The sequence below is a fragment of the Oncorhynchus tshawytscha genome, linkage group LG26 (genome assembly GCF_018296145.1).
Source record: "Oncorhynchus tshawytscha isolate Ot180627B linkage group LG26, Otsh_v2.0, whole genome shotgun sequence".
NCBI classification, from domain to species: Eukaryota; Metazoa; Chordata; class Actinopteri; order Salmoniformes; family Salmonidae; genus Oncorhynchus; species Oncorhynchus tshawytscha.
In genome coordinates, this window is record NC_056454.1 from 9,168,696 (window position 1) to 9,195,496 (window position 26,801).

At 44.2% G+C, this 26,801-nt stretch overlaps 1 protein-coding gene across 6 annotated transcripts in view; it reads left to right on the plus strand.

The window, feature by feature from the left end:
• hdac4 (histone deacetylase 4) overlaps positions 1-26,801 on the plus strand; it is a 234,635-nt gene that overhangs the window by 78,514 nt on the left and 129,320 nt on the right. For 4 of the 6 annotated variants that reach the window (XM_042306738.1, XM_042306737.1, XM_042306740.1 and 1 more), the window contains exon 3: positions 15,037-15,105. In XM_042306738.1, the coding sequence (XP_042162672.1) occupies positions 15,037-15,105 (69 nt within the window). Of the gene's footprint in view, positions 1-14,922; positions 15,106-26,801 lie in introns of those variants that run through there. The other 2 variants (XM_042306735.1, XM_042306736.1) reach the window with 1 other exon arrangement.

The following is a 26,801-nucleotide window of genomic DNA, read 5'->3' on the forward strand; positions in this document are numbered from 1 at the left end:
ATAACATTCACCGTCTTTTTGATATTATTGATCAAGTAAACGCACAGAAGACCCCTCTCCTGCTGGCTTCACTGGATGCTGAGAAGGCGTTTGACAGAATGGATAGGAGCTTTCTGTTTTCAGTCTTAGAAAAGTTCAATATGGGCCCAAATTTTATTCAATGGATCAAATAAATATACTCTCATCCAAATGCCATGGTGACTACTAACGGACTGAACTCTGACAGATTCCCTCTGGAACGGGGCACAAGACAAGGGTGCTCGCTGTCCCCCCTGCTCTACTTGTTGGGGGCGGAGCCTCTGGCAGAGTTGATAAGGAGCAATTCAAGTATTATGGGTGTCTCTGCAGGCAGCCTGCAGCACAAGATTACGCTTTACGCTGATGATGTCTTGCTCTACATATCCAACCCTGAGAAATCCCTCCCATTTTAGACACAATTGCTTAGTATGGCAAGTTTTCAGGTTATAAGATCAATTTTAACAAATCTACTGTCTGCCCTCTCAATATTACACTCACCAGCTCTATGAAGACACTATGTCCTTTCCAATGGAAGACACAGGGGCTTTAATACCTTGGGATCTTCATAACACCAGATCTGAATAGCCTTTTCAAGGAAAATTATCTCCCACTCCTGGATCGAATCAAGAACGTTGAAGAATTAATGTCATCCGTATGAATATCCTCCCTAGACTGAACTATTTATTTCAGATGCTCCCATGCTATCTCCCAGTTTCCTTTTTCAAAACAACTAACCAAAGCATCACCAAATTTATATGGGGCAATAAAAAACATAGGATCAAGTTCTCCACTCTATCAAAACCTGAATCTAAGGGTGGTCTTGCCCTTCCCTCCCTTCAATTGTACTACTGTTCTGTCCAAATCCGCAACATGCTAACATGGATCACAAACAGACAAGAGTCAACTTGGATTCAGATAGAAGCCCAATCCTGTGGTTCATTGCCCCTAAGCTCAATTATATTCATTAATAACTTTAGTGAAGTGGGCAACATAGCCAAAACCTTTGATGTATAGCACCCTACTAGCGTGGAGGGACTGTAAGAAATACCTGGGCAATTCCTCCCAAATATGTTCTCACTCGCCTATAGTAGGCAACCCAGACTTGCCAAAAGCCCTGAGGGATGCCAACTTTAATCTTTGGCATACTCTAGGAATCAGGACCTTTTCAGACCTATTTCATCAGAAAACCACTACACAGAAATCCTTTCAAGAGCTCTGCAGTGAATTCAATGTGCCAAGATCCCGTTTTATAAAAAATATCTTCAAATTAGACATGTCATTTCCTCATCGACTTCCAAGAGTAGGTTTAGAACTCAGTTGAATGAAGTTGAAACCCTTCTTGTCACAGCACAATCCATTAAAGGCAAAATATCTTATATCTATAGACTCCTTTCTGAGAAAGGAGGCTGCTCCTTTACTCCTTTGAAAATAATTTGGGAAAAGGACCTTGGTCTGACTATCAGTGATGAGTTATGGGCGGAGGTTTGCGACAGGGTATACTGCTCCTCTACTAATGTAAAAATGAAAGAATCTAATTGCAATTTTTTGTACAAATTGTATTACACTCCTTTGAGACTCCATAGAATGAAAACAGACATGTCTCCTAACTGTAAAATATGTGCCTCTGAAAGTGGAACCTATATGCATGTATTTTGGAGCTGTAGAGAGATTGCCAGATTCTGGCAAAATACTAGATGTACAGTTTGATATGACCCCGTGTATCTATCTTCTTAATGCCCAGCAGGGCTGACAGAGAAAATTTGCTCATGACTATTACATACTTTGCTAAGAAATGTATTATTCTATTGTGGGCCTCTAATACCCCTCCTACATTTAAAATGTGGATTGACCAGATTGTTGACTTTCTCCCTCTTGAAAAGCTCACTTATGACCTCCACAGGAGACAGCTCAAATTTGATAGACTCTGGTCTCCACTACTCAACTATATTTCAAATTGGACAGAGTGAATGGGGAGATTAGGGAAATGAGCAGATACATTGTGTAAGGTGCTGTAAAATCTCAAAACAAATTATTTGCTCGTCATCTCAGCGAAGGCTAGAAATAGCTAATAAGAACCTTGATAGTGCTGCTGCAAGTTTTATATATATGTTTATTTTTGTTGTGTGTATTTATGTGTGTATATGTGTATATATGTATTTATATAAAAATAACTTCTTTTTTTTAAGCCTGTCACATCTGTGAATGTGGATTTTGTTGTGTTGGTTGATTTGAAAAACAAGAAAACTTAATACAACTTTAAATTGAAAAAAATAAAGCATGTAGTCCTTGGCTCAGACAGTGTAGTAGTATGAGCTAAATAGCATCTCATTAGTGTGCAAGCTATTGAAAATCAGCTGTAGATGTGATGGAAGAGTGCACTGCACATGTGAGGGGTTGCAATTCCATTGAATTGGGGATAGTTTAACCAAAATATGCCACAAAACCTATAATTACCTCATGTGTGTCCCATAAAAAAGATTCACTGTAAGCTAACATTTTTTATTAATTGAAGCAGAATTCTCTAAATTCCATGGCTTAACTTCCCATGGAAAATTTCCCACCCTTTGTAACCCTAATTATGACACATCCATTTGAAAACCCCCGAGACTCACACTGTATGTCAATGGCATGACACAGTCTGAATGTTCAATCGGGATCTATTTGAGCCTCTGTAACTTCCGTTGTGTTTGTGCCGAGTTATTTGTTATTACCGAATTCCCCAAGAATAAGAGCTTGTCATGAATTTCACAGAGGAGGTATGTTTGGGCATGTCATGTACAGTATCTCTCATGTTACAGTGACCCACCAAGAGTCCACACACACACACACACACACACACACACACACACACACACACACACACACACACACACACACACACACACACACACACACACACACCAGCCTCTTAAATGAAATGGTCAGTTAGATTGAGGTCAGTGTGCCCCCCACCCCCCACTGTGGGCGCTCCCTCCATGGCCCACCCCCTGAACCAATGTAACACCCATGCCAAAAGCAGCTCACAAAAGCAGCGTTACGCAATGCCATTTGCAAAACACACAAAAAAGAAGGGAAATCTTGGAAAGTACATGATTGACGTCAGAGGGAGCCACATGTAAGAAATTCTTGGCTAATTACTTGGAATGTCCTGGGTTATTGTAAAATGCTCCAGCTTGCGTGGCGTGCTCCAAAGGTGCGTTTTCTGGCCTGGCAATCTCTCTCCTCTTCTAGCCACTCTCTGCTCTGCTCTCCTGTCCTCTCTTCACCTCTCCTCCTCTCTTCTCCTCCAGACCCTCTTTTTCACCCACTCTTTCCTGATCATATCTGGCCTATGGAAGCAGCAGTGCAAGATAAAGTGGAGACGGCAGGCCTGTTTCGGTTCCTTCTCATACCCTTTGGACTTGTTGCTGTGCCTGGAATCCCCCTCTCCTGCTATTAGCTAGGGCCTTGAAATCTGAAGATGGAGCGTTTTTGAAATGTTGGCGGATTTTGCATGGAAAGTGGATTGCGTCACAATCTGTCAAATTGAAACACAACTGGGCCACATCATTTTTGGAGGCAGCTGATAAGGTGGCCATACTAAAGTTTACATTTGTTTGTATCGTATCCTCTTTCCAAGCTTATTTTGTCAAAAGTACAAGAGTAGATATAACAAGGGGATGTGTAATGAGAGGTTTTTGTTGGATTATAGTCTGCTTCTGGAGTAAAGTCAATGGCTACCCTTCTCCCAAAGTGTGCACTTGTACACTATACCTCATTGATTGAAAAGGAATGGACTGGTGTAAAGGCGAGTGAACAAGTGCACACTTCAGGAGAAACCATGGAGAATCAGAACACTGTCAATCTTTGATGCCGGTATGTTCACTGTTGACTATAAATACATACTGTAGTCCAATCTGTATGCAACACCTGGCTTTATGAACAGAATTTGCTGCAGTAAGATGACCCCATTGAAGTTGCTCTGAATAGAGCATTCAAAGTAACAAAAGTACTCCAACTGAACTCCAACTGAACTCTGATTTTCAAGGCCACAGCAACAACCCTCTACAGGTACTGTAGCAGTGGCAAAAGTGTGCCACAGTGGGGAACATAGGAACTCTGTGGAACACCCTCGGATATTCCCTTCTTAGGAAGTCTGTCAGGAAGTGATTTCGGAGCTGAAATGGTAGCGAGGGCCATCTCGAAATGAAGTCAAGCTCAGGGTGCTCTCCCCCGTCCTGTCCAACGTGCGTTGGATTGGCGTGGTGGTTGGGAGGTTGGATTAGTAGAGACTGGGTGGTACCCAGGGATTTGCAGAGGCCTGTGTCGGCGCTAGGAATGGCTTTAAAGTTCTCCCCCTGGACGCGTGCCATTAGAGAGCCAGCCCTGATCGTTCCCCATTGGGGGGGAGAGACCCAACACTGGGTTTTTAGCAATCCTCCTCCTGTCTGTTTTGCACATATTCCCTTGAACACTCTAGTGAAGCTAAGGCTGTATTGTTTCACTGAACACTGTCTCTTTACTGTATAGGTATAAGTATAGGTATAAGTATAGGATTTGCATTTAGCATCTCATCCATACTCAGCATAACCCGCCATATCCTCAGTGCTCTGTACGGTAGCAATGCGGGGTGCATGGTGGAGGGTTAAAAGAGGAACAAAAGCCAGTCAGCCCTGGGGTATCAGGGAGTGCCAGGCTAAAGGCATGTTGTTTAATCCAGACGGCTTGGCGGCCAGTTGTTTGTGCTCTGCCTCCTGGCTGGGCACCATGGCACGGCATGCAAAGCTATTCTTGGAGGATCTGGGGCGCGAGTCTCTCTCTTCTTCCCTGAACACCTGGGACTGTGGGTTGCCGTGTTGCAGAGTTGTTGTCCCCCCACTTGGTCCATCACAGTCGAGACAGAGAGACAGCCACAGACTCTGTCTAAACCCAGAGCCTAGAGTAACTGTTGGTAGTGTTATTCCAAAGTGACATGTGTGTGTGTGTGTGTGTGTGTGTGTGTGTGTGTGTGTGTGTGTGTGTGTGTGTGTGAACTTGTTGTTCATTTCAATAAAGCTTTTCACATTCACTCCTGGTTGAGGTTCATGGATGTAAGAGGTGTGTGTCTGTGTGGTATGCGCAGTGTGAGAGATGCATGAGAATTGAATGTGTTTGCACATCTGCGTGTGGTGAAGGGTGGTATTGGTGATTAGTAACTGGTACATGTGTATATGCCTGGAAAGCACGATCCCACTGTTCATTGTCTGGGGGGACAAGGGCTAAGTAGTGGATGTCTTTTAATCAGAACTCTGCTTGGATACCAGATGGTGGATCCTTTCCTGATAAATGTATGTAGATTAGAGACACACACACACACACGCACACACACGGAACTGAACAGTGTTCTTGTTCTACCTTTACACCCTTATATTTGAGTTCCTTTCTGTTTTGACCGCTCATGCCTTTTCATCTAACATGAGTCCCATCCCTAAGAAATATATCTGTAAATGCTAGTTCAAACTAGTTGTGAATGTACAATATTCTTGTGAATGTAAAGTGTGTGTGTCATCGAGCACTGACTGAGAGGAGGATTGGTGTGTGTTTTAACCAGCTGAAAGGCGTGTCCAGGGAACAGAGGCAGTGACTCACACTTTCTGTTTGTCTCACCGACGTGAACCTGCCTACAGACATGATTCACTGCATGCATGCACGCACACACACACACACACACACGCACACACGCTCACACACACACACACGCTCACACACACACGCACAGAAACACACACTCATGCAAAACACACACTCATGCAAAAAAAACACACACACACACACACACACACACACACACACACACACACACACACACACACACACACACACACTGTATATCCACTCCATTCTCTGTGCCCTTCAGTAAAAAAACAGCACATAACATTCTAGGAATATCAATAATAAGTGAAGGTAATGGTTAGAATGTGAGCTGTTTCCTCAGAGCTAACACCTGTGTGTGTAGGTGTGTATTTTCTGTGTTTGTCCATGTGTGTGTCTACATATGTCAGTACATTTTTGCATGTGTTACTATACAGAATAGATTATTTGCAGCATGTTAGAGGTATGCTATTCTCCCTTAGACTGTGCCTGGAGTTGAGTGTGGCGATAAATGCCTTTCAGAAGCGTCACTTCTGCATGATGTTACGTGTCAGGAAATCACACCCGCACACTGGCATCCGACCACAGTTTTAGAAAGATAGGGCTGCTTGTTTTAAATATAGGTTATCATCTGCAAAAGGAGGTACATTTAGCTTTACAGTGCAAAGTGCTTTGTAACCACAGTGGTCGTGTTAATTTCTTTTCATTCAGTGATCTCTGGTCCCCTCTTTCTGAGGGAGAGGAGAGAGCGAGAGAGAGAAGTTCTGTAGCTAGGAGAAGTCATCCGTGTGTTAGTGTCCTTGTCCAAGGTTTACTGTTAACATGGGATTCTATTCTCCTCACCCCCCTCACCTTCTACCCACACTCTGCGCCCTCTCACCGTCTCCCCTCTCCGTTAGCCCGTGCTAATGCTAGCCCCTCCCTAGAGCCTGATGGATGCCTGCTAGAAGAGCCTTCTCCTCAGCCTCCCGACCAACAGAACACCCCTACCCTCCTAATAGCCCATTAAGTCCCCCAGTGTCCTCGACTCCTTGGCAGATCCTCTCCAGGGTGCTTTAAAGATGCCCCACTATCCCATGATCCTTTTTGATGGGCGCCCTTCCTGAGTTTTGGAGGGATCCCTTTGCTCCTTTGGGGAGACAAGCCTTCTGCCGCTACTCCATATTGAGTATCTACTCACTGTACGTTCAAAAGGCAGGGTATGTTATGGGGCTTCTAGGGGGAGAGGGGTGGTTAGGGTCGTGCAGGGGGATTGAGTAGCTCCTCTCCTCCTAGCCTACGTTCCCCTCCCATCTTAGAGGGGAGCAGTGATGAACATCCTGAGATGTAGTGAGGCTGGGTGTGCTGATTTTTAATCTAAACCACCTAGCAGCAATATGAATGGAAGACAGGGTGGCGCTATCATCATATTGATTACACCTGTTACAGCCTGAGTTTTGGTTACTGTGTGTAGATTGGTCTGGCTGGCAGGCCAGCCATCATGGCTGGGTTGTCCAGTCTGGTCTGCACTGGGAAGACAGCTTGGCCACCGTGTGTAGGTTACACAGTAGAGGCTGGTTGAGGCTGGGAGGGAGGAGAGGGAGGGAAGAGGAGAGGGCGGGAGGAGGGGAGGGGAAGTTTGGCTTCTGTTCAGTGGTCTATCACGTGTAAGTGTGAGCTGTTGGAGTGTTGAGGTTATGTGTGGGTGGGTTAGTGTGTGCGCACAACCTGTACGTTCACACATGCATGTTTGTGTGTGCATGTGTCTCTGTCTGTGTGTGTTGGATCGGGGGGCTCCACTTCAACTACACCGGCTGTGTGCCCAGTGGGGTGGTCTCGCCTGGCAGGAGAGCCCCCCCCCACACCTCTACTTCCTGCCTGACCAGCCTGTGTCCTGTCAGTGTGGTCAACTTGGCACAGACACCCCTCACTGACCATATGGAGCACATCCATGTTTATTCAGCTAATGCATCCATCCTCTACACCTTCCCTATGAGTCAAGCCTCAGGACTATGGCTATTTATTGATCAAGGTGACCGCTTAGGATCCCGCCACTAGCTCCCTTTTATGGGCTCTCTGACACAACGCAACACACACATACGGCCGTCTCCGCCTTTTCCCTGAATCCTGACCTTCATTTATTTGCTTGTAATTTGCCGTCTCAAGGGGGCAATTGGAGTCTTCAGGCTCTGTCCTGTCAAGATGAAGATCTGTCCACTCAGCCAGAAGCTGACCTGGTTTGTGTTGGCTGATTGCTCCATTGAGTGGCTGATTGTCAACATGCCTCACCTCGTATGCAGTTGGAACATCACAGAATCTGTCTTTTCCACTAAATCCTTACTGTCCATGGTTTATGGTCGCAACGGTTACTTTACCTACCATTGTATTATGCACAATTGTCCTTTTCTTACATGCTAGTTCGAGACAAGTTAGCTCTTTGCCAACCGAGTGGTTACAATAACCTTACTACTATGTGGAATCGTGACATTTAAAACTCAGGTTGACATTTTCTGTCCATTAGATAGCCCTCACAGTACACAAAATTGACCAGACGGACATTTGAAATATATGGGACTTGCCTGAATTCTTCCGCTGCTCTATCGTGAGCTACATACAATCATTTAAGTTGTTTGTGTTCCCGGGGATATACTGGAGTATTTACATTGACTCTCCCAGTGTTTTTACACTGCTGCTACTCGCTGTTTATTATCTATGCATCTTCACTTTACACTTTACAAATGACCTCGACTAACCTGTACCCACGCACATTGACTCTGTACCGGTACACCCTGTTTATAGCCTCGTTATTGTGATGTAATTTTCTTGTTACTTTTGGATTCAATTTATTTTTTACTTTATTTCATCAATTCTGGAGCTGCATTGTTGGTTAACCTCTCTGGGATATGTGGGACGGTAGCGTCGCACCTCGCCAACAGCCAGTGAAAGTGCAGGGCGCCAAATTCAAAAGAATAAAAGTCTCATAATTAAAATTCCTCAAGCATACAAGTATTTTACACCATTTTAAAGATACAATTCTCGTTAATCCAGCCACAGTGTCTGATTTCAAAAAGGCTTTACAGTAAAAGCACCACAAACGATTATGTTAGGTCACCACCAACTCACAGAAAAACACAGCCTTTTTTCCAGCCAAAGAGAGGAGTCACAAAAAGCACAAATAGAGATAAAATTACTAAAACTAACCTTTGATGATCTTCATCAGATGACACTCATAGGACTTCATGTTACACAATACATGCATGTTTTGTTTGATAAAGTGCATATTTATATCAAAAAATCACATTTTACATTGGCGCGTTAAGTTCAGTAGTTCTAAAACATGCAGTGATTTTGCAGAGAGCCATATCAATTTACAGAAATACTCATCATTAAATGTTGATAAAAATACAATTGTTATACATGGAATTAAAGATATACTTCTCCTTATTGCAACCAGATTTCAAACAAAAAAAAGCAAACCATGCAATAATCTGAGTACAGCGTTCAGACAACAAAGCAGCCAAAAAGATATCCCCCATATTGTGTAGTCAACATTAGTCAGAAATAGCATTGTAAATATTCACTTACCTTTGATGATCTTCATCAGAATGCACTCCCAGGAATCCCAGTTCCACAATAAACGTTTGATTTGTTCGATAAAGTTCATAATTTATGTCCAAATAGCTGCTTTTGTTAGGGCGTTCGGTAAACAAATCCAAACGCGCGTTCAGGTCGCGCCGAACGTCGGACGAAAAGTTCAAAAAGTTCCGTTACAGCCCGTAGAAACTTATCAATCTAAGTATAGAATCAATCTTCAGGATGTTTTTATCATTAATGTTCAATAATGTTCCCACCAGAGAATTCCTATGTCTGTAGAAAAGCAATGGAACGAGAGCTAACTCTCTCGTGACCGTGCTTCAGAGCCTGTGGCACTCTGCCAGACACCTGGCTCAATCCCCTCTCATTCACCCCCACTTCACAGTAGAAGCCTGAAACAACGTTCTAAAGACTGTTGACATCTAGTGTAGAGGTCGACCGATTAATCGGAATGGCCGATTAATTAGGGCCGATTTCAAGTTTTCATAACAATCTGTATTTTTGGACATTTTGGATGTTTTTTTTTTTTTTTTACACCTTTATTTAATCTTTATTTAACTAGGCAAGTCAGTTAAGAAGATACAAGTATCTGACGGTGGTAGGCAGCAGCAGGCTCGTAAGCATTCATTCAAACAGCACTTTCGTGCGTTTTGCCAGCAGCTCTTCGTTATGCGTCAAGCATTGCCCTGTTTATGACTTCAAGCCTATCAACTCCTGAGATGAGGCTGGTGTAACCGATGTGAAATGGCTAGCTAGTTAGCGGGGTGTGCGCTAATAGCGTTTCAAAAATCACTCGCTCTGAGACTTGGAGTGGTTGTTCCCCTTGCTCTGCATGGGTAACGCTGCTTCGAGGGTGGCTGTTGTCGTTGTGCTCCTGGTTCGAGCCCAGGGAGGAGCGAGGAGAGGGACGGAAGCTATACTGTTACACTGGCAATACTAAAGTGCCTATAAGAACATACAATAGTGAAAGGTATATGAAATACAAATGGTATAGAGGGAAATACTCCTATAATTCCTATAATAACTACAACCTAAAACTTCTTACCTGGGAATATTGAAGACTCATGTTAAAAGGTACCACCAGCTTTCATATGTTCTCATGTTCTGAGCAAGGAACTGAAATGAAACGTTAGCTTTCTTACATGGCACATATTGCACTTTTACTTTCTTCTCCAACACTTTGTTTTTGCATTATTTAAACCAAAATGAACATGTTTCATTATTTATTTGAGGCTAAATTGATTTTATTGGTGTATTATTTTAAGTTAAAATAAGTGTTCATTCAGTATTGTTGTAATTGTCATTATTACAAATAAATGTAAAAGAATTGGCCGATTATTTGGTACCAGCTTTTTTTGGTCCTCCAATAATCGGTATCGGCGTTGAAAAGTCATAAATCGGTCGACCTCTAATCTAGTGCAATATGACCCCATTTACACTGTATATTGGAATGGCAAAGAGTTGTAAAACTACAAACCTCAGATTTCCCACTTCCTGGTTGGATTTTTCTCAGGTTTTCGCCTGCCATATAAGTTCTGTTATACTCACAGACATCATTCAAACAGTTTTAGAAACTTCAGAGTGTTTTCTATCCAGTACTACTAATACTATGCATATATTAGCATCTGGGACAGAATAGCAGGCAGTTTACTCTGGGCACCTTATTCATCCAAGCTACTCAATACTGCCCACCTGTCACCAAGAAGTTAAGGGCTTGTAAGTAAGCATTTCACGGTATTCGGTGCATGTGACAAATACAATTTGATTTGTGTTGATGTCAAAATGAGGGGTGTTTTACAAAACAAAGTCTTCAACGATTTGGATAATCTCTACCCAATCAAGAGTATCAAAGCCAATGACAAATTTCTACATGCCACTTTACCCGCATGTGTTCTGGGACCAATCAGAACGGTTAGAATGTGTTTGCGTTCTAGAAATCATCGGGGAGGTACTCAGATCCAGACTCATTGCGTAGAAGAAACTGACGTCCGTCGGCGTGGTTAATGTTTGGCCGGAACAAGGAATTTGGGTAGCCAGGCAGGACTGAGCTGAGCTCAGGACTGAGCTCCAGGTCAGCTCAGCTTTACATAGGTTGTTATTTTCTATTTTGAGTAGTGAAATCCATCTGTCCATCGGATACTTAGCAAGGTCCAAACAGTGTGTGTGTGTTTGTGTGTGTGATTTGTATGTGTTTGTTTCAGTTTAGCTTTTCTCTTGAAAGGCTGCTGTCTGCTCTAAACATGTTGTGATGAGCCTCTCCACGGTTCACTGGGTCCCATCCTAAGGCTGGAGGGGGCTATTTATACCTCTCTCTCTCTCTCTCTCTCTCTCTCTCTCTCTCTCTCTCTTTGCCACCTCTCTCTCTCCCTCTGTTTCTTGTTCTGGCACTCTCTCTATCTCACCCTCTTGGCTTTTCTCTCTCTCTGTCCTGTCCCCCCTGTTCCCAGAAGGCCTTCTGTTTGATATTTCATTAGAGAGAGAGAGAGGTTGAGTGTGAGGCTTCCTGAGGACACACCAGTATCTCTGGTCTGTGTTTGCTCTGGTTGCCGTGGAGAAGATGATGTGCTCTCAGCCGGCTGTACTGTTTGTCGGCCACCTGCCCCCTCACGGCCCTCTCTTCTTTCCCTGGCTGTCAGGGGTCAAGGTTCAAATGCACTCCGCCGCTTTAATGAAAAGAAAACGCGTCCTCCTCCCTGCCACCTCGCTTCCCCTTGTGGCACACATATCTCTCTCCCTCGCTCTCTCACATACTCTTATTTCTCATGTGCGCTCTCTCTCTCTCTCTCTCCATTTCTTTCTCTCTCTTATGGTCTCTTTCTGTTTTCTCTCTCACACTTTCATTCTCTTTCTCTTTGTCGTACCTTCTTCTCTCCCTCTTTTTCTCTCTCCATCCCTCTCCCTTTTGGGTCACATAAGGTGTAGTTGTAACAAATTCTCACAAAGGGAATGGAAGGCACTGGGGGAACAGAAGTGCAGTTAGATTACAATTAGGAGCTTCTCTGTGTGTGTGTGTGTGTGTGTGTGTGTGTGTGTGTGTGCGTGTGTGAGAGAGACAGACGGGCCAGTCCTCCTCCGGCCCATCAGGCTTTGGTGTCATCTTTCTGCCATCTGCCACTACCACCCTACTAACACACACACTCACACACACACACACACACAAATGCTACCCATCGACAATTCTTACATCTCTGCCATCCAAATGTGTCTAATCCTTCTCTGTAACGACACTGCATTAGGACTTATATTTGCGGCAGACAAACACACTTGCGGACACACACGCGCGCGCGCGCGCACACACACACAATAAGATGCATCTTTTTGCAGTGAGACAGAAGTGAAGTTTGTCACTTGAACACCTTGAGTACCGTAAAGTAGTGTATCATGTCACGTTTGTGTGTGTGTGTGTGGCGTGCATGCAAGAACATATATGTGTGTGTGTGTGTGTGTGTACGAGCGCTTCCTGATTTGCCTGTGTCCCCTGGCGTTGGCTGCTGGTTAGTGATGCGTGGCGCGTCCCCTCTCTGCTCTCTTGGCTAATTAAAATGCCATTATGGCATCGCAGGCATCACGGCCCGCCTGCTCCACCAGCCCCTCCAAAAATAGCCCTGCCAACACACACACACACACACACCCCATCTCTTTGTTGTATTCCCTCTTTCTCTTTGCGTTCATCTTCCCACCATCCTTATTTTTCAGCAGAGGGGAAGGCATGCTGTGTGTGTGTGTGTGTGTGTTTGTGTGTGTGTGTGTGTGTCCGTGTTTATATTTGTCTGAGAGTGTGTGTGTGTGTTTGGAGATGTGTGTGTATTAGTAATTTAGCGTGAGTGTGTGTGTGTGATATGAATGTTTAATCCCCCCTCCTCGCCCTCCATCATGTATTAATCATGACCCCAGTCTGGATGGGCTGAAAATAGCGCCGTGCAACCCAGAAAACAAAGCTGTGTGTGTGTGTGTGTGTGTGTGTGTGTGTGTGTGTGTGTGTGTGTGTGTGTGTGTGTGTGTGTGTGTGTGTGTGTGTGTGTGTGTGTACCTACTCTACTTGTGCATTGTCCAGCCATCTCCCACTGTTATCCACATGTTGTTAAGGCTCTGCTCTCATCTCAATGCAGTTACAGTGCGTGTTCCTGTATGTGAATGTGCAATTGTTTCTGTCGTTGTGTATATATTGTTTTTGTGCAGTCGCTACTTTTTAAATTTTGTTTGCTTTTTTGGAGTAGATCGTAAAGTGTTGAAAAGAAAGGGCGCTAGTGAGCCGGATTAGAACCCATCCCGAATCTAGCATACTCGTGTCCCGGGGGTCCGGGGGGTCCGTGCCTGTAACCGCTGGACCACACAGGCCACGTGTTTGTGGGTCTGTGTACACATAGACACTTCTAAATGTCATAAGCTGATATACTCTAGATGCTTCGGCTCGGGGGACAAGAGAATCACACCGGATGTCTACCTTTGTAAACATTATGCCCCAATCCCCCTAACCCATTAACCATTAAAAACTCCTAGAGTGGTTCTGAATTTAGGTCCCTGTTCACTTGATTCACCCCCGGCTGTTGGCCTCCTGCTAAGGTGGTTTGATGGGCTAGTCAAAGCCATGAGACTGGAGCAGTGGTAGTGGGAGAGCGAGGAGAGAGAGACTGAGAGATATAGAAGGAGGAATTAGGTTCCAAGTGGGAGTGTTTCCTTCCTTTCAATAGACTAGTACGCCCAGAAATAGACTGCTTTTCGGTCAGCCCATGCGTTGGCATCACACGTCCCTTCGCATGTCCCTTCGCACTTACTTTCACGCTTTCGGGTCAATTTACAATGATTTACCCGTCATTGTGGATGGATGGATGGATGGATGGATGAATGAAGGGAGGGATAGAGGAGGAGAAGGAGAAGGAAACGAGGGGGACAGTGGTTTGTTTAGGAGAGCTGCTGTGACAGCTGTTGAGCCAGCAGGGAAGGCGTATGTGTCACCACCAGTCTGGTGATAGTGAGTCCATATACTTGTCATGCAGTTCTATATACAGTATATAAGCTCCACTGAGCTGTGTGAGTAGGGAAAGTGTGTTTCTGTCTTTATGCAGGAAAGCCCAACAATGTTTTACTGTCTCTAGTTTTTGTTAGCCAATCAGTGTGTTTGTGGATGTGTATGCTCACGTGTGTTTTTGGCTTGCTTGAGAATCATGTCATTTTATGTGTGGGATTGTCAAGTACTGTGTGTGTGTGTGTGTGTGTGTGTTTGAGAGTGTGCGCATATATGTGTGTTTCTCCCCCTCTCCCCCACTGGTCTATTTATAGCCAGGTCCTCCCTGAGCTGATCCAAAGCCTTTTCATGTTACCACTATAATTATCATCCTCACCAAGACGCACCCTACTGTGTGTGCGCGCACCCGTATGTCTGTGTGTGTGTGTGTGCACGTGCAAACATGTGAGAAATGCATGCGTTTGTTTTAAACAGTAGAAGCATACATAGGTGCCTGCATCCTCGATCCACATTAGTTTATTTTTACATGCCTCTTTCTCTCTCCTCTCCCTCCCTCGCTCCCTCCCCCTTTCTCTCTCTGTGCAGACACTGAACCAATCACGTTGAAGTCATAACAGAACGCTGAGCACATGCAGCTTCAACTGTGTTGCAGCACTAGGCTAGGCAGAAGCCTCCTCTTCCTCTGCTCTTCCTCTCCTCATTCAACTGGTTTTCTCTACTGCTGTCCATCCCTGGCTCCCCCCTCTCTCTCTCTCTCTGGGATATGTAGTCTTTTAGCTGGGCCTCAGTAGATTATACACATTCCCCTTTGTTATCGATGCTGCGGACCATATTTGAAACGGACTCTCCTTCCTCTCTCTCCCCTGCAGATGGACTGCCCAGGAAAGAGCAGCCCTTGGAACTTCTGAAGCCATCTGGCCTCAACCACATCCAATCTGGTAGGAGCACCATGACTCTCTCTCTCGCTCTTTCTCTCGCTCTTTTGTTTTCTTTCTTTCTCTGTCTCTTTCTATTTCTCTCGCTCTCTTTCTCATCTTTCTATCTCTTTGTATCTCTTTCTCCTCTCTTTCTTCTCTCTCTTTCTATCTCTTTCTTTCTCTCCCTCTTTCCATGTGCATCTCTCGCTCTCGTTCCTTCTTTCTTTCTCCAGCTCTTTCTTAACCTCTTTCTCTCTCCCTGTGTGTGTTTGGCTCTGCTGTGGGCTCATGCCTTACCATGTGTGTCCCTGCAGGTCTGGCTCAAGGCTAGAGACCAGAGGAAGAATGCGTCACTAAGCAACATGTCTGCGCGCACATGCAACCCATACTACCCCCACAATCCCATACACAGAGTCTATGGGAGAGCACACGTGCACATAAACGTACACACACTGCTTGTGTTGCTACATGCTAGGATTACTATCACCCGTCAAATACTATCATCATTACCTGCATGTCAGCTAAGGGGTCATTTTATTTTGTGAGAGTGGCTGCGAGATGGAGCAGGGAGTGAAGTATCAAACGGCTTGGAACAACCTGACACAACAATCGTCCCTCAGAGCATGACACTTGGTAATGACTATTTCAGTGGGGAAAGATGTTAGTTCACCAGACACACACACATCATGCACACAAATGAATGCACACACTCACACCAACACATGCACATGCGAATACACTCATACAGGCACACACACATCCTTGTGAACACTCACACACTGGACTGGTGGCTTTGGGCTGTGGTCATATACTCACAGTTGTTATTTTTAGGAGTAGATCAGCTTTAATTTTTCAGATAGATTTTGGCTTATATCAATGCAATTGCATAATTTACCCCCCAAAAAATGGTATATATTTCCCCTTATTGTCCCCTAACTCTAAAATCCCTCGCCTAATTGTAGTGAACTAATGGGCAACAACAGGCTTCTACTTCCAGCTTATACATAATATATATAACTTTTAACAAGGCACACATGTTAAATTAAATGCATTCCAGGTGACTACCTCAAGAAGCTTGTTGAGAGAATGCCAAGAGTGTGCCAAGCTGTCATCAAGGCAAAGGGTAGCTACTTTGAAGAATCTAAAATCTAAAATATATTTGGATTTGTTTAACACTTTATTGTTTACTACATGATTCCATGTGTTATTTCATAGTTTTGTTGTCTTCACTATTATTCTACAGTGTAGATAATAGTAAAAATAAAGAAAAACCCTTGAATGAGTAGATGTCCAAACTTTTGACTGGTACTATATATACTGTTTCTGTAAATGTACAGTTGAAGTCGGACATTTACATACACCTTAGCCAAATGCATTTAAACTCAGTTTTTCACAATTCCTGGCATTTAATCCTAGTAAAAATTCCCTACTTTATTTTAAGAATGTGTAATGTCAGAATAATAGTGGAGAGAATGATTTATTTCATATTTTATTTCTTTCATCACATTCCCAGTGGGTCAGAAATGTACATACACTCAAATAGTATTTGGTAGCATTGCCTTTAAATTGTTTAACCTTTCTAGGGCTGGTGTTCCGCTAGCGGAACCCCTCGACAACATTCCGCTGAAAAGGAAGCGCGCGAAATTCAGAAATATTTTTTTAGAAATATGTAAGGTTCACACATTAACAAGTTCAATACAGCAAATGAAAGATAAACATCTTGTTAATCTACACATTGATAAAAGATACAAGTGTTATTCCCAGAATTAAAGATAGACTTTTCCTTAATACAACCGCTGTGTCAGATTTCAAAAAAACTTTACGGAAAAAGCATAATCTGAGAACGGTGCTCAGAACCCAAAACAGCCAGAGGAATATCCTCCATTTTGGAGTCAACCGAAGTTAAAAATAGCACCATAAATATTCACTTACCTTTGATGATCTTCATCAGAAGGCACTCCCAGGAATCCCAGTTCGACAATAAATGACTGATTTGTTCCATAAAGTCCATAATTTATGTCCAAATAGCCACTTGTTGTTAGCGTGTTCAGCCCAGTAATCCATCTTCATGAGGCGCAGGCACTTCGTCCAGACAAAAACTCGAAAAGTTCCGTTACTGTCCTTTAGAAACATATCAAACCATGTATGGAATCAATCTTTAAGATGTTTTTATCATAAAACATCAATAATGTTCCAACCCGAGAATTCCTTTGTCTGAAGAAAAGCACTGGAACGAGAGGTAACTCTGTCGGGAGCGTGCATCGTGAGACCAAGGCACTCTGCCAGACCACTGACTCAGAGGTCTCATGAGCCCCTCCATTATAATAGAATCCTCATTCAAGTTTCTAAAGATGGTTGACATCTAGTGGAAGCCGTATGAAGTGCAACTTTATCCATATCTCAATGTGTATTCGGTAGGCCAAGCTTTGAAAAACTACAAACCTCAGATGTTGCTTCAATATATCCACATACTTTTTGTGAAGTGCACCAGTCCCTCCTGCAGCAAAGCACCAACACAACATGATGCTGCTACCCCCGTGCTTCACGGTTGGGTTGGTGTTCTTCGGCTTGCAAGCGTCCCCCTTTTTCCTCCAAACATAACAATGGTCATTATGACCAAACAGTTCTATTTTGTTTCATCAGACCATAGGACATTTCTCCAAAAAGTATGATCTTTGTCCCCATGTTCAGTTGCAAACCGTAGTCTGGCTTTTTTATGGCTGTTTTGGAGCAGTGGCTTCTTCCTTGCTGAGCGGCCTTTCAGGTTATGTCGATATAGGACTTGTTTAACTGTGGGTATCGATACTTTTGTATCTGTTTCCTCCAGCATATTCACAAGGTCCTTTGCTGTTGTCCTGGCATTGATTTGCACTTTTCTTAACCAAAGTACGTTCATCTCTAGGAGACAGAACGCGTCTCCTTACTGAGCGGTATGATGACTGTGTGGTCCCATGGTGTTTATACTTGCGTACTATTGTTTGTACAGATGAGTGTGGTACGTTCAGGCTTTTGGAAATTGCATCCAATGATGAAACAGACTTGTGAAGGTCTACAATTTGTTTTCTGAAGTCTTGGCTGATTTCTTTTGATTTTCCCATGATGTCAAGCAAAGAAGCACTGAGTTTGAAAATAAGCCTTGAAGCTTCAGAAGCTTCTAAAGCCATGACATAATTTTCTGGAATTTTCCAAGCTGTTTAAAGGGAACAGTCAACTTAGTGTAAGTAATCTTCTGTGTCATACAGAAAGTAGATGTCCATCCCGACTTTCCAAAAGTAGTTTGTTAACAAGAAATTTGTGGAGTAGTTGAAAAATGAGTTTTAACCTCTTGAGTGTAGGGGGCAGTATTTTGATGTTTGGATGAAAAACGTACCCAAATGAAACTGCCTATTTCTCAAGCCCAGAATTTAGAATATGCATATAATTGTCAGATTATGATAGAAAACACTCTAAAGTTTCCAAAACTGTCAAAATATTGTCTGTGAGTATAACAGAACTGATATTGCAGGCGAAAACCTGAGGAAAATCCAAAGAGGGAAGTGCCTTCTATTTTGTGATCCATTGGTCCATTGGTCCATCGACGGTGGGTTTGTGCCCATAGGCGACGTTGTTGCCTGTGATGTCTGGTGAAGACCTGCCTTGCAACAGGCCTACAAGCCCTCAGTCCAGCCTCTCTCAAGCTTTTGCAGACAGTCTGAGCTACAAATAAAGTAAAACCCTTGAATGAGTAGGTCTGTCCAAACTTTTGAGTGGTACTGTACACGTTCATACATACACACATATACATAACATATAAATATATACACATACATAAATATAAATACATACACATACATTTAAAAAAAAATGTTTTTCCTTTATCACTTTATGACCCTACAACCCCTCCCTTAATTGGAGTAAACTAGTGAACAACGACGCTTAGGCCTCTACTTCCAGTTTATACATACTATGCACATTTTATGGACACAGTCTATTTTACAATAGTTCTGTTTTGTTTGTCAAGATGTGACGCTTGGCGTTCAGGCCAAACTGTTCAATCTTGATTTCATCGGACCAGAGAATCTTGTTTCTGATGGTCTGAGAGTCTTTAGGTGCCTTTTGGCAGACTCCAAGCGGGCTGTTATGTGCCTTTTACTGTGGAGTGGACTCCGTCTTGCCACTCTACCATAAAGGCCTGATTGGTGGAGTGCTGCGGAGATGGAGAACCTTCCATAAGGACAACCATCTCCACAGAGGAACTCTAGAGCTTTGTCAGGGTAACCATCAGGTTCTTGGTCACCTCCCTGACCAAGGCCCTTCTCCCCCCGATTGCTCAGTTTGGCCGGGTGGCCAGCTCTAGGAAGAGTCTTGGTTGTTCAAAACTTCTTCCATTTAAGAATGATGGAGGCCACTATGTTCTTTGTGACTTTCAATGCTGCAGACATTTTTTGGTAACCTTCCCCCGACCTCATAGCTTGGTTTTTGCTCTGACATGGTCTGTCAACTGTGGGACCTTATATAGACAGGTGTGTGCCTTTCCAAATCATGTCCAATCAATTGAATTTACCACAGGTGGACTCCATATCAAGTTGTAGAAATCTCAATGATGATCAAGGGAAACAGGATGCACCTGAGCTCAATTTTGAGTCTCATAGCAAAGGGTCTGAATACTTATGTAAATAAGGTTTTTCTGTTTTGTATTTGCAAAGATTTCTGAAATCCTGTTTACGCTTTGTCATTAAGGGTCTGTTTAGATTGCTAAGGATTTTTTTAATCCACTTTAGAATAAGGCTGTAACATCATTTTGAAAAATCCAGGGGTTTGAATACTTTCTGAAGGCACTGTATATAAACAATACCGGACCCAAAATCGAACCTTGTGGAACGCCACGTGTGATATGTATTTTCTCTGAGTTATGTTCACCAAGGGTGACAGAAAACTGTCAACCGGTTAAATAGGTCCTAAACCAATTTAGAACTGGTTACTGGAGAGGCCAACCAACCTCTCCAGTCTGTCCAGAAGGACATCATGGTCAACTGTGTCGAATGGAGCACTTAAATCTGACAGTACAAGGACAGAGAGCTGTTTGGCATCTGTGATGGCTCTAAGATCATTTAACACTTTAACTAAAGCTGTCTATGTGCGGTGGTGGGTCCAAAGACAAAAAATTATTTAGCTGTTTGAAAATCAATATCTCCAGGATTTTACTTAAGACTGGAAGGTAAGAGATTGTACGAAAATTGCTAAGAGCTGAAGAATTTAGATTACTTTTCTTCAGAAGGCGTTTCACAATAGCAGTTTTTAGTGCAGTGGAGAAAGTGCCTGTGAACAGGGAGTGATTAACTATAGCTTGCACTTCTTCAGATATGCAATTTAAAAACTGTGTTGAGTTTGTCTTATTTACTGCTTTAGCACACCCTATGTCCTAGCCATGTCTGAATCCTGGCTTCGGAAGGCCACCAAAAATTCAGAAATTTCCATCCCCAACCAGAACATTTTCCATCAAGATAGGACTGCCAAAGGGGGCGGAGTTGCAATCTACTGTAGAGATAGCCTGCAGAGTTCTGTCATGCTATCCAGGTCTGTGCCCAACCAGTTTGAAGTTCTACTTTTAAAAATCCACCTTTCCAGAAATAAGTCCCTCACTGTTGCCACTTGCTATAGACCCCATATGTGAATTGATTGCCCCTCATCTATCTTCAGAGTTTGTACTGTTAGGTGACCTAAACTGGGATATGCTTAACACCCCGGCCATCCTACAATCTAAGCTAGATGCCCTCAATCTCATACAAATTATCAAGGAACGTACCAGGTCCAACCATAAATCCGTAAACATGGGCAACCTCAGAGATATTACTCTGACCAACTTGCCCTCTAAATACACCTCTGCTCTCTTTAACCAGGATCTCAGCGATCACTGCCTCATTACCTGCGTCCGTAATGGGTCCGTGGTCAAACGACCACCCCTCATCACTGTCAAACACTCCCTATAACACTGGCCACTCAAAGCACTGGCCACTCTACCATAAAGGCCTGATTGGTGGAGTGCTGCAGAGAAGGTTGTCCTTATGGAAGTTTCTCCCATCTCCACAGAGGAATTCTAGAGCTTTGTCAGAGTGACCATCGGGTTCTTGGTCACCTTAGAAAGGCGAGCAGGCCTTTCTAGTCGACCTGACCCGGGTATCCTGGAAGGATATTGACCTCATCCCGTCAGTAGAGGATGTCTGGTTGTTCCTTAAAAGTGCTTTTCCTCACCATCTTAAATAAGCATGCCCCTTTCAAAAAATGTAGACCTAAGAACAGATATAGCACTTGGTTCACTCCAGACTTGACTGCCATTGTCCAGCACAAAAACATCCTATGGCGTACTGCATTAGCATCGAATAGCCCCCTCGATATGCAACTTTTCAGGGAAGTCAGAAACCAATATACAGAGTCAGTTAGGAAGCAAAGGCTAGCTTTTTCAAACAGAAATTTGCATCCTGTAGCACAAATTCCAAACTGTTTGGGGATACTGTAAAGTCCATGGAGAATAAGAGCACCTCCTCCCAGCTGCCCACTGCACTGAGGCTAGGAAACAGTGTCACCACCGATAAATCTATGATAATCGAGAATTTCAATAAGCATTTTTCTACGGCTGGCCATGCTTTCCACCTGGCTACCCCTAACCCAGCCAACAGCTCTGCACCCCCCTCAGCAACTTGCCCAAGCTTTCTACTCTGTCAATCACTGCATTCTTATCGGCAGACTCAATAGCCTTGGTTTCTCAAATGACTGCCTCTGCTGGTTCACCAACTACTTCTCAGATAGTGTTCAGTGTGTCAAATCCGAGGGCCTGTTTCCGGACCTCTGGCAGTCTCTATGGGGGTGCCACACGGTTCAATTCTCGGGCCGACTCTTTTCTCTGTATATATCAGTGATGTCGCTTTTGCTGCTGGTGATTCTCTGATCCACCTCTATGCAGACGACACCATTCTGTATACATCTGGCCCGTCTTTGGACACTCTGTTAACAAACCTCCAAAAGAGTTTCAATGCCATACAACGTTCCTTCCGTGGCCTCCAACTGGTCTTAAATGCTTGTAAAACTAAGTACATGCTCTTCAACTGATTTGGTGCCCGCCCGACTAGCATTACTACTCTGGATGGTTCTGACTTAGAATATGTGGACAACTACAAATACCTAGGTGTCTGGTTTGACTGTAAACTCTCCTTCCAGACTCACATTAAGCATCTCCAATCCAAAATTAAATCTAGAATCGGCTTCCTATTTCGCAACAAAGCCTCATTCACTCATGCTGCCAAACATACCCCGGTAAAACTATCCTACTTATCCTTGACTTAGGCGATGTCATTTATAAAATAGCCTCCAACACTCACATTGGATGTAGTCTATCACAGTGCCATCTGCGACCTGTATGTTCTCATTGGCTGTCCCTCGCTACATATTCATCGCCAAACCCAGTGGCTCCAGGTCATCTATATGTTTTTGCTAGGTAAAGCCCCACCTTACCTCAGCTCACTGGTCACCATAGACACACGCACCCATAGCATGCGCTCCAGCAGGTATATTTCACTGGTCATCCCCAAAGCCAAAACCTCTTTGGCCGCCTTTCCTTCCAGTTCTCTGCTGCCAATGACTTGGGCAACCTCAGAGGCATCTGTGCCAAACCCGCTTCTGCCAATGACAGAAGCGGTCTTCTGGTCAGACTCCGGAGACGGGCACATCGTGCACCACTCCCCAGCATTCTTCTTGCCAATGTCCAGTCTCTTGACAACAAGGTTGATGAAATCCGAGCAAGGGTAGCATTCCAGAGGGACATCAGAGACTGTAACGTTCTCTGCTTCACGGAAACATGGCTCACTGGAGAGACGCAATCCGAAGCGGTGCAGCCAGCGGGTTTCTCCACGCATCGCGCGGACAGAAACAAACATCTCTCTGGTAAGAAGACGGGCGGGGGCGTATGCCTTATGGCCAACGTGACATGGTGTGATGAAGGAAACATACAGGAACTCAAATCCTTCTGTTCACCTGATTTAGAATTCCTCACAATCAAATGTAGACCGCATTATCTACCAAGAGAATTCTCTTCGATTATAATCACAGCCGTATATATCCCCCCCAAGCAGACACATCGATGGCTCTGAACGAACTTTATTTAACTCTCTGCAAACTGGAAACGATTTATCCGGAGGCTGCATTCATTGTAGCTGGGGATTTTAACAAGGCTAATCTGAAAACAAGACTCCCTAAATTTTATCAGCATATTGATTGCGCAACCAGGGGTGGAAAGACCCTGGATCATTGTTACTCTAACTTCCGCGACGCATATAAGGCCCTGCCCCGCCCCCCTTTCGGAAAAGCTGACCACGACTCCATTTTGTTGATCCCTGCCTACAGACAGAAACTAAAACAAGAGGCTCCCACGCTGAGGTCTGTCCAATGCTGGTCCGACCAAGCTGACTCCACACTCCAAGACTGCTTCCATCACGTGGACTGGGAGATGTTTCGTATTGCGTCAGACAACAACATTGACGAATACGCTGATTCGGTGTGCGAGTTCATTAGAACGTGCGTTGAAGATGTCGTTCCCATAGCAACGATTAAAACATTCCCTAACCAGAAACCGTGGATTGATGGCAGCATTCGTGTGAAACTGAAGGCACGAACCACTGCTTTTAATCAGGGCAAGGTGTCTGGTAACATGACTGAATACAAACAGTGCAGCTATTCCCTCCGCAAGGCTATCAAACAAGCTAAGCGCCAGTACAGAGACAAAGTAGAATCTCAATTCAACGGCTCAGACACAAGAGGTATGTGGCAGGGTCTACAGTCAATCACGGACTACAGGAAGAAACCCAGCCCAGTCTCGGACCAGGATGTCTTGCTCCCAGGCAGACTAAATAACTTTTTGCCCGCTTTGAGGACAATACAGTGCCACTGACACGGCCTGCAACGGAATCATGCGGTCTCTCCTTCACTGCAGCCGAAGTGAGTAAGACATTTAAACGTGTTAACCCTCGCAAGGCTGCAGGCCCAGACGGCATCCCCAGCCGCGCCCTCAGAGCATGCGCAGACCAGCTGGCCGGTGTGTTTACGGACATATTCAACCAATCCCTATACCAGTCTGCTGTTCCCACATGCTTCAAGAGGGCCACCATTGTTCCTGTTCCCAAGAAAGCTAAGGTAACTGAGCTAAACGACTACCGCCCGTAGCACTCACATCCGTCATCATGAAGTGCTTTGAGAGACTAGTCAAGGACCATATCACCTCCACCCTACCTGACACCCTTGACCCACTCCAATTTGCTTACCGCCCAAATAGGTCCACAGACGATGCAATCTCAACCACACTGCACACTGCCCTAACCCATCTGGACAAGAGGAATACCTATGTGAGAATGCTGTTCATCGACTACAGCTCGGCATTCAACACCATAGTACCCTCCAAGCTCGTCATCAAGCTCGAGACCCTGGGTCTCGACCCCGCCCTGTGCAACTGGGTACTGGACTTCCTGACGGGCCGCCCCCAGGTGGTGAGGGTAGGCAACAACATCTCCTCCCCGCTGATCCTCAACACTGGGGCCCCACAAGGGTGCGTTCTGAGCCCCCTCCTGTACTCCCTGTTCACCCACGACTGCGTGGCCATGCACGCCTCCAACTCAATCATCAAGTTTGCGGACGACACAACAGTGGTAGGCTTGATTACCAACAACGACGAGACGGCCTACAGGGAGGAGGTGAGGGCCCTCGGAGTGTGGTGTCAGGAAAATAACCTCACACTCAACGTCAACAAAACTAAGGAGATGATTGTGGACTTCAGGAAACAGCAGAGGGAACACCCCCCATCCACATCGATGGAACAGTAGTGGAGAGGGTAGCAAGTTTTAAGTTCCTCGGCATACACATCACAGACAAACTGAATTGGTCCACTCACACAGACAGCATCGTGAGGAAGGCGCAGCAGCGCCTCTTCAACCTCAGGAGGCTGAAGAAATTCGGCTTGTCACCAAAAGCACTCACAAACTTCTACAGATGCACAATCGAGAGCATCCTGGCGGGCTGTATCACCGCCTGGTATGGCAACTGCACCGCCCTCAACCGTAAGGCTCTCCAGAGGGTAGTGAGGTCTGCACAACGCATCACCGGGGCAAACTACCTGCCCTCCAGGACACCTACACCACCCGATGCTACAGGAAGGCCATAAAGATCATCAAGGACATCAACCACCGAGCCACTGCCTGTTCACCCCGCTGTCATCCAGAAGGCGAGGTCAGTACAGGTGCATCAAAGCTGGGACCGAGAGACTGAAAAACAGCTTCTATCTCAAGGCCATCAGACTGTTAAACAGCCACCACTAACATTGAGTGGCTACTGCCAACACACTGTCAATGACACTGACTCTACTCCAGCCACTTTAATCATGGGAATTGATGGGAAATTATGTAAATATATCACTAGCCACTTTAAACAATGCTACCTTATATAATGTTACTTACCCTACATTGTTCATCTCATATGCATACGTTGATACTGTACTCTATATCATCGACTGCATCCTTATGTAATACATGTATCACTAGCCACTTTAACTATGCCACTTGGTTTACATACTTATCTCATATGTATATACTGTACTCGATATCATCTACTGTATCTTGCCTATGCTGCTCTGTACCATCACTCATTCATATATCCTTATGTACATATTCTTTATCCCCTTACACTGTGTATAAGACAGTAGTTTTTTTTTTGGAATTGTTAGTTAGATTACTTGCTCGTTATTACTGCATTGTCGGAACTAGAAGCACAAGCATTTCGCTACACTCGCATTAACATCTGCTAACCATGTGTATGTGACAAATAAAATTTGATTTGATTTGATTTGATTTGATTTGAATGACTGGAACGAATGACAAAAATCACTGAAGCTAATATCTCCCTCTCTAACTTTAAGCATCAGCTGTCAGAGCAGCTTACTGATCACTGCACCTGTACACATCTGTAAATAGCCCACCCAACTACCTCATCCCCATGTTGTTTTTCCCCCTCTTTTGCACCCAAGTATCTCTACTTGCACATCATCATCTGCACATCTATCACTTCAGTGTTAATGCTAAATTGTAATTATTTCGCCTCTATGGCCTATTTATTGCCTTACCTCCCTAATCTTACTACATTTGCACACACTGTAAATAGATTTTTCTATTGCGTTATTGACTGTACGTTTGTTTATCCCATGTGTAACTCTGTGTTGTTGTTTTTGTCGCACTGCTTCGCTTTATCTTGGCCAGGTCACAGTTGTAAATGAGAACTTGTTCTCAACTGGCCTACCTGGTTAAATAAAGGTGAAATAAAAAAATAAACACTGTTTTGAAGAAGGTGGTGGGGATAGGATCGACAAGACAGTTAGAAGGCTGAAGTTGTGATATCACTTTCCTGAGCTTGTCTGTGTCAACCAGGGAGAATAACTCCATAGTGCCTTTGCGTGGTAGGCCAGGGCACATATCCTCAAACTTCTCATCAGGTCTTGCTTGACTGATACCCAGCCTAATGTTTGTTATCTTGTCTCTGAAATATGCCGCAAACTCATTCCATTTAGATGTGGAGGAAAGTTCACATAGGCTTGTGGGGGTAGGATGTATCAGGCCATCAATGGTTGAAAAGAGCACTCTCTAATTATTCTGATTATTAGTGATCAAGTTAGAAAAATGTGCCCGTCTGGCATTTCTAATTGCCGT